Source organism: Danio aesculapii, chromosome 4 (genome assembly GCF_903798145.1).
Source record: "Danio aesculapii chromosome 4, fDanAes4.1, whole genome shotgun sequence".
Classification (NCBI taxonomy): Eukaryota; Metazoa; Chordata; class Actinopteri; order Cypriniformes; family Danionidae; genus Danio; species Danio aesculapii.
This window is the reverse complement of record NC_079438.1, coordinates 46930674-46939821: the sequence shown is the minus strand read 5'-3', so window position 1 is coordinate 46939821 and position 9148 is coordinate 46930674. Positions and strand designations below refer to the sequence as shown.

Below are 9148 nucleotides of genomic sequence, written 5' to 3'. Positions count from 1 at the left end.
CTTGAATACTGTTGAATGCCGAGTGGTCGGCAGCAACCTACACAGCTGATAAAGGATTAAGACCATTTAAAAAAAACTGAGATGGTAGGGTCGTGTTTGTGGAGGGGGTGCAAGTAGGAGTGACGAACAGTGTTAACAGTCCCGGACGAGACCCAGTGTATTGCCAAAACCTTAGTTGCCCAATAGTGCCACTATCCCAGCTTTCCCTTGTATCGCTTTTGTTGAAAAAAAACAAAAAAAAAAAAAAACGTGCAAAGTAACTGCTACAGACACAAACAGCATGATCACATCAAGATCTTTGTAATATTCATTCTGCCATTATCATTCGAAAGCCCTTTAACACAGATTATTTTCTTCACTCACCCACCAAATCTCAATCACCCACCAAGTTTCACTCTATGCATTCACATTTAAAATGTCGCCACACTCTGACTCTAGATCTACTTCCTAAAACTCTGGACACCTCGCACACCTTCAAGTTTCTTCAGGGAGCATAGTCGAGCGTAAACACTGATTAGGCCACGTATGTCGAGGCAGCTATGAGAAACACCACACAGTGGTGTCTCTTGCTACGCGAGCCCTGCGATTGAAAAGGGTCCGTGTTACCCAACTCTCAATTCCTCTTAATTTCGCAACGCGTCGCCCTCTGATACAGAGTTTAACCGAGGAGTTGCGATCTAAAGTGGAAGACCCTTTGACCAACCAGGCAATTTGGTGGAAAGGTCAAAAGGCAAAGGCCTGCATCAATCTACAGCTAAATGCCACGTCGAGAGCGGGCGCCACGTTTAGAACCCTTAAAAATGCATCTCCCTTTTACCAAAGGGCACAAAAAGGTAGAACAAAGTTGAAGGCCAAAGATCCTGGGTTAAAGTGCTTTTTGCTTTGCCATCATTATGCCTTTGATCCGTCAGAATAATGGAAGTCAAGTACTCTTCTGATCAAACACAAAATCTGAAGCCCTGTTTTGATTTCGGGTATCTACTTGATTGCTTAGAAGCATGGCTTTAAGGACTCTTACAGGAAGAAGCTCCTCTGTTGTGCAGATGGACGAACAGGTGCTGTTCTTTTTGGTTTAGCTTTTGAAGGCAGACACTTAGTTCTAAATCAAGACACTTTTCGTTTGATTCCCTCCATTTGGTTCCAATGGAATTTCTGAGAAACGCATCACCAATGACTTGGAGTCTGGTGTGATTCTGAGTTCCAAAAATGATGCATTGACGTTATCGTGACGAATTACAAAGGAGTTACTTTAGGCCTCATAACTTTGGAAAACGTACTTGTTATGCTTTGCTGTGACAACTGGCTCGTTTTTGCAACCGTTTGAAATGGGAAAGCTGGAACGGAGCGCTTGGGCAACAAGGAATAAAGAAAGACTAAACCGTGAGAAACACAAATCCAGGAACGGGATAAAAATGAGTGCAAGATGAAATGAGAAAACAATACATAATCTTGTTATTTTGTTAATAACTTTGCACTGATTCATCGGCCATGTTTGTCGGCTGTTGTTCGGATAAGGGGAATAGGATTTCACAGTTCCTAATGGCGCTCCATACCGGCACTCTGTAGCAGATCTGTGGAGGCCTGGGCTGAGGCTCTGAAGGCGTTCTGGAAGCCTGGGGGAGGCGAGTGGAATTGGGTGGCGGGGTTGGCTGTGGCTGTGGTTGGATAAGGGCTCCAGCCGGCTCTGTGGGAGAACTGGGCTCCAAAGGGGCCGCTGTGTGGGGGCTGAGGGGGCACTGTTGACCCAGAAGGGACATCCATCTCTGTGAGCGCCTGCAAGGATTTGAGCCAGTGTGGAGGATTGTCATCCTGCAGAGAGTCCAGACTGTTGCCCGAGGACGCTGGGATGCCTGAGAGGAGCAGTGATTGGGGAAATGGGACATAGAACATTTTTAATACACTACAAAGGAACAGCATATGAGAAAATGTTGGTTTTAAATGGTTTATGCTCAAGTTGAAAATGGCCCTAATGTAATAAAGCAACGGTTTTCTAGAATACAGGTGTACACTATCATTTTAGCCATTATTATTTATTATTCTGGACTTCAAAACCAGTCGTAAGTGTCAATTCTTTGAAATTGAGATATATACAAATACTAAAATATGAATACATTTGTTTTCTACTAATGTATGACTTGTTAGGAAATGCCTTAACTGAATTCCTAAAACTGCTTTGCAATGCACATTACAAATCAAAAATTGAGCTTCGATTTAGTTACAGTAGGAAATTTACTAAATATTTTCATAGAGAACGATCATATTCTAATCATTTTTTTTTGACCCATGCAATGTATTTTGGGCTGTTGCCAAAGATATAACTGTGAAACCTAAGGGTTGTGTGCAGGATCAAAAAAAAAAAAATCTAAGTTTTCAGACAGTCACATTGCATAATATTTTTCAACTCAAATTAACCTTGCCGTGTTTTGGGGGGAAAACTGTTCAATTATCTATTTTAACAAGATTTTATTAAGCTTGACATAGTCCAGCGGATGAGCAGGGGGTCTCTCTACAGTATAATCTTCTACCTTTGTCCCCATAAAAATAAAATGTTATCATGTGGTTCACTAATTATTTTAAGTTCCTTCTTCCATCTTTAATGAAGCCTTCATTGTGATATTAAGACACACCGACACTTATAATTTACAACATGAGGTTATAAAAAAAGACATAAAACACATTTATAACAGAAGTTTAAAACATCACAGAAGTATAATTATTAAATTAGTAGATCTAGTCACATAAATCCCCCCAAAATAAAGTGCATGTTCACTAAAAGAGGGAATTAAATCATTTTAAATAGCCACACGCTGTGCTAAAAAGGACTGAACAACAGTTTGCTTTGTCAACAAAGCCACCGCTTTTCAATTGACGCCATGTAGAAATCCATTTATCATGTTAGCGTCATGATTAAGGATATTTTAAAATCATTTGCCATAATGGGATTAATTACATTAGAAAACAGGGCGTTTTTAGGCGCTTTTACACCACTTTAAACATGCCGGCCTGCTGCAGGCTATTAATTCCAAACCCCTGTGGATGATGAATGCTGCAGGCACCCAGACAACATCCGTGACATCCATACAGATTGCAACTTCAACCTTAGGGAGTAACAGATAAGAAGCAGCTATATCCCTTCAACCCGGGAGACAAAAAAATAAATAAATATGGCAAAACTTTGCTTGAAGTATTGATTACAAATACATCTGCTCAATTCAGTTTTTGTTTTTCAAAAATGCTGTTTAAGCAATGCCACACAGAAGAATGCTATAAACATTCACTGCATGTTTAACCACTCTGTATATCGATTGCTAGTGTTTGTGAAGTATTCTTGTGTGATATCTGATTTAGTCCACATGGATGCTTTAGACTGCCTGAAAGTGCAGGAGATCGAACTGATCTGGAACACGTGGCCTCTTCTGTGGCCCTTAAAATGCCTTTACAACTCTGACATTTTTAGTGAAAAGGTTAGAGAATAAATGTTTAAAAGACTGAATGCATTATTCATTTTGGCTCCCAAAGGCACAATTCGAACGCTGCTAGTATTTCCTAAAGAGTTTAGATAAATTAGCTTCACAGATGTGTTTTGTAGTTAACCCTGTCGGAATATATTTATATATTCAAATGTCAATATTTATTTTTATATTTTGTGTGTGTGCATGATCGATTTATTAAAGATTAATTATTCACAATCTAATATGTCTAACTTTCCTTTTGTAAACAGAATCTGAATGTTTTCCAAGCCATTTCTAATGGAAATAGGTTTAATGCTGCGCTTTTTTAATCTCTTTTAAAATAAAAAAAGGTGAGTAATGACAAAGACTATAAAATACACAAGAGTGTCACTCATGCAGTTTTGAATAGGGATAAGTGCAGCGGTCAATATGGCGTATAAAGCCCTGCCTTCTAGTACGGGAGCCAATCAGCGATCCCCATAGACTGAGGATTCTCCGGGGGAGGGGCTCGAAACAGACGTGAGTTTCTGAAGATTTTGACTACAACATTTAGAAATAAAACTAAAGAGACAGTTGTTGTTTCATTTTAATGGCGATTCCTAATATGATAATTTAATATGAGAATTTGAGGTTTCCCCAATTCAAACAGAATGCCCGAGCATACTGCCTGTGAGGCGTTTCAAAGATGGTTGTCGAGTGAAATGACTTGCCTTAAAGCGACTTTGGTAATGACTTGTTAGAGAAATGCATTTCCTTCAGATTTCTTTTTTCTGGATATATCTGGTATTGCCATTTAATTTGTTAAATACATTTCAATAAATTTGGCCAAGCCTCTTTCGTGCTTTCCATTTCCTTTTTTTCTATTCTTTTGTAAAGATGTACCTGAGCAATTCCAATGTTATGGATGTGACATCTGCAGTAAAAACTTAACATAAATTCACACAGAAAGTATGTGATTATTATATTGATGCATCCGTTTATCCAAAGTTATCAGAAAAATATCAGCCTGTAAACATATTTTATATTTTAAATGAGGAAAATAAACATGGATGTGACTAAGAAACGTTGCGAGTTTGCAGTATACAACATTCTGTGAATTAACAAAATAATGCTAATCAAAAGGATAAGAGTTGGCTCACTATAGAACAAAAATGATTTATTTTATTTTACATTCTTGCATTTATGAGGGAAAAGCTTGGTTATGGATATGACCCATCTCCATTGCGGAGGATGTGACAGATGTGAAACTGAGACTTGCTTGACTTTGGTAAATCAAATATTATTGTTTGAAAACATTGGCAAAGACATTTTTGAGTATCTTTTGCAGTAAAGTGATGCCTCGCCATTACGAAGTTCACCTTTTTTTGTGCAATTTGACATGCTTTTATTACAGCGCATTGTGTTCTGCATCCTGATTGGCTGTAGACCATTGTCAATCAATCTCCTCTGTGCCGTGTCTCCTACACAGTACAGAATGCGTTCAGCAGCTTGCCAAATTGACATAAATCTTTGATTGCTAGAGTGGGACTCTGAAGTGCTGTACTGTATGTTTGCAAGCTTTCTCCCCAACACACCCCACAATGTCGACGAAACATTCTGCACCAAAGGCACCCAAAAGGCAGAGGAAGATGCGAACCATCGCACAAAAAGTTGGACTTCAGGACAAGCTAAAGGAAGGTAGGTTTAAATGAGAGAAAAGTATGAAAATGTTAATGCATATATGAAAAAAGTGTATAAAGAGTGGTTGAGGAGTTTCACAGCCTTAAAACATCTATAATAATTATAAAATAGCTGACTACTTCGCGGATTTCAACTATTAAGGTCTATTTTTAGTAACTCCTGCAATTAATGAGGGACCACTGTACTGTAAATTAAAAGCCTACACCAAAAGCTTGGAAGGGGTTTCACTATTTTGGTGAACACTATTTTTTTCAGGGCTAGGTTGACGTTTGCATGGAATTGCTCACCTGTGATGATGGCGGGGTCCATCCAGCTGGCTGTGCCGTCCCAGCTAAGGCTATGTGAGATGCCGCCTGTGTGGTTCACGCTGGAGGAGGAAGAGGATGAAGATGACGAAGATGAAGAGGAGTTGGGGAGTCCTCCGAAGTTGATGTTGATGTTGGGTAAAAGTGCTCTGAGCCCGTCCTGCCACTCCTTCACATTCAGACTTTCTACTGAGTTGCTGTTTTCTATTTGGGAGAAGTGATGGTGGGGGAATCCAATTGCACCGATACATCAAAACAAATGGGAAAATAGTGGGACAACAGGAGAGATGAGAAAGAGAGAGAGAAAAAACAATTATCAGTTTCATCATTTTACTTGTACACCACAAAAACAAGTGCTGTCAGCTTGAGTGCTAATTTGGTGCGATTCATTTAAAACAAAAAATGTGATAAAAACACAACCATTTTAAATACAGCTCTACAGAGTGCAACAGGATAGTTGCAATTTTACTTAAAGGTCTCATAAAGTGCTTTAAAATATGCATTTTTATTCAATGTTTGATGCAATCTTAACCGAAACACGAAGAGAGGGTGGGACAAAGTGTAGCTCCTCCCCTTTTTAAAAAAGCCAATAGTGTTAGGTTTATTATTGCTCTGCCAGTGAGAGTGGTTGACCTCAAGTGCATCAAATGAAAAGCAAACGAAGTGTCTTAAAGGGGGCGGGGCATGTCAGATACTAGAGAGCATCTGATTGGTTATGCTGTAATGAGAAACTGTAGTATAGCTTGCTGTGAATAAAACCGTTTATCCATTTAGGTATGGCAGACTACAAGCTTTACATGATGAAATCAGTTCATATCTTCTATCGAATTCAATTGAATTTTGTCACCGTTTTGAAGCACACTAGCTTTTAGATATCCTAAAATTTTACAATACTGATACTAACATCTAAAAAAGCTTTATTTTCATTCCATGGGACATTTAAGTTGCTAAATGTAACAAGATTGTTTTAAGGCTGATTATGTTAAATAAAACTCAATTTAAATTCCACGTTTAAAAAACTAATCAGGCACTTCTGGGAAGCAAATCATAAAAATTTGATCTGGAAAAACAAGGGAAACCACTGTTAACCAAATCGATTTGATGATAAACCAAAAACTAACACATTTGGGATGATGCACACAGAAATTGGTCCACAATTGTTCAAATAAAAGCAATGTATTTGATAAATGCATTTCCATCCTTGCCCAATTGCACATCTTTTCATTCTACCAAAAAAAAAAAAAATAAACAAATAAAAAAAAAAAAATACACCTCATTTGATCACATTTGTTTCTTTTAATAATGTGCATTTCACTATTTTGTGCATCTTGGGGATACTGTAAGTCCATAATTTAGGTGATTTTCCAAAATGTGCACAATAAAGTTTAATTAGAAACATTAATAGTGCCATAAAATTACTCAATAAGGCACAATTTCATCTAAAACATCTAATTGCACATATTTACATACTACAAAAAAATACACCCTAATTTAAATCACATTTGTTTGTTTTTTTTAATAATAATTATTTTTTCGGGGTTTTTTACCGTTATTTGGATAGGATAGTAGAGGTTGCAGACAAGAAAGTATTGGGAGCAGAGAAAGGGGAAGGGTCGGCAAAGGATTTCGAGCCAGGAATCGAACTCTGGTCGCCGTGAGCACCATGGTGCTATATGTCAGCGCACTTAACCACTAGGCTATTGGCGCCGACCACATTTGTTTTTTAATAATGTGCATTTCACTATATTATGCATCTTGGGGATACCGCAAGTAGATAAATAAGGTGATTTCCCAAAGTGTGCACAATAATGCTTAATTATAAACATTAACAGTGCCATAAAAATGACTCGGTAGGGCACAATCTAAAACATCTAACTGCTCATCTTTTACATACTACAAAAAATATATCTCATTTGGTCACATTTTTTTTTTCAATAACGCACATTTCACTATTTTAGGCATCTTGGGGATACTTTAAGTCCATAATTTAGGTGATTTAACAAAATATGCACAATAATGCTGAATTATAAACATTAATAGTGCCATAAAATGACTCAGTAGTGAACAATTACATCTGAAAAATGATTATTGCCCATGTAGGGATAATGAAAAAAAATGGAATTGCTTACATTTCATTCAGGAAATCACATTGAGATGCATTAATGAAAGCTGGACTGTAGATTAATAACAGCTAAAGTAATAATGATGATTTATACTCAATTCAGAAAAAACAACAGGTGATCTTTGGCTCCCTTCTGTGTCTACTTGGCCCTTCTAATGGAAGAATAATCATTATGAAGCTCTTTACAGTGCCGTTATTATTCAATTAGCTTCTCATTTATCCCCCCCCCTCCCCTCCTTGTCATACTCGAAGGAGAGACGTGCAGCTTCAATAAAGTGGCGCTTCTTTCGGCTGGACTCGGGCCAAAATAAACCTTTTCTTCTTTAATCAGGCCAGTATTCTCCCAAGGTTTGCTTGTGCCCAAAGGGAGGGAGGAGAAAAAGAGGCAGCAAAGATGATGAAGAGGGGAATGGAGAGAAAGAAAGGGAGAGAATTGCAAAGACACGGGGAATGGAGTGAACGAGATAACAACCCTGGCAGCGAAAAAACAAGTCTTTAGCCTCTGAGCTTGACTTAAGACTCAGCAAACTTCTCTGGACACCTGCCTCCTACATCACCTTCCCTCAAAGGATGGACAGTACATGAAGAGCCGAAAAACAAGCTATGCTGTCGAGGTTTGACAAAAATAACTTTAACACATGGCTTGTTTATGAAAAATGGAATGCTGCTTATTTCAGTGCAAATTATTATTTTAAAATGCGAGACGGAAGATTGTGGAGTACAATGATTTTGAAAGAAAGTCTGTCATGTCAGGTTATATTACCTTATAATTCAATAATCTGCAGTTAGTAATACAGCTTATATTGCAGTTACAGACTGTGTGAATGTATTATTTTTAAGACATTGATTGCTTCTGTATGCTAAGCCTCCATTGCTAATTCCAATAACTAATTTTCTAATCAGTAATGGAGCCTTGTGTGTGTTTGTATGGGAGAGAAAGTGCATGCTTTCCATAGAAAATAAAACATGGAAATAGTAGTTTATATTCCTGTATTTAAGATATTTGCTTGGTCAGACGCATTTGGTTTTATGGCGGTGATACAACCTGCTTGGATCTACTTTAGAAGTGCCTTACCCAAAAATAGGGGTGTCCAAACTCTGTCCTGGAGGGCCGGGTTGCTGAGTTTAGCTCCAACTTGCTTTAACACACCTGCCAGGGTGTTTCTAGTATATCTAGTGAGAGCTTGATTAGCTGGTTCAGGTGTGTTTAATTAGGGTTGGACAGAGTTTGCACACCCTTGCTTTAGACCATTTAACAATCAGAATCAATTTGGACATAGATTGAAAAATGATCTGCTGATTTAGATGAGGAGTTACAATTAGTGGTTAAGTGGGTACAGAATTATAATAAAGTTTTAAATTTGACAAAAACCAAAATTATTGTGTTTGGATCAACTTTCAATTTAAATGTAAACCACAAATAAATTAGTCTGTAATGAGTGTGGCTATTGAACATGTAGAGGAAATTAGGCTTCTTAGAGTTCTTTTGATAGTAGGTTAAAACAGGTTGATAAAAAGGTAATAGTTATGGGAAGAGGTTATCAATTATTAAGAGATGTGTAATATTTATACACAGTACTGCATCTCTC

At 37.7% G+C, this 9148-nt stretch overlaps 1 protein-coding gene across 1 annotated transcript in view; it reads right to left on the bottom strand.

Moving 5' to 3' along the window:
• Nucleotides 1-9148, bottom strand: part of arhgef39 (Rho guanine nucleotide exchange factor (GEF) 39) — a 65337-nt gene continuing 56189 nt past the window's right edge. Inside the window, exons 12-13 of the mRNA XM_056456378.1 lie at nt 5420-5641; nt 1-1850 (exon numbers count right to left, since the gene is read on the bottom strand). Of these exons, the coding sequence (XP_056312353.1) occupies nt 1537-1850; nt 5420-5641 (536 nt within the window). The 3' untranslated portion in view covers nt 1-1536. The remainder of the gene's footprint in view (nt 1851-5419; nt 5642-9148) is intronic.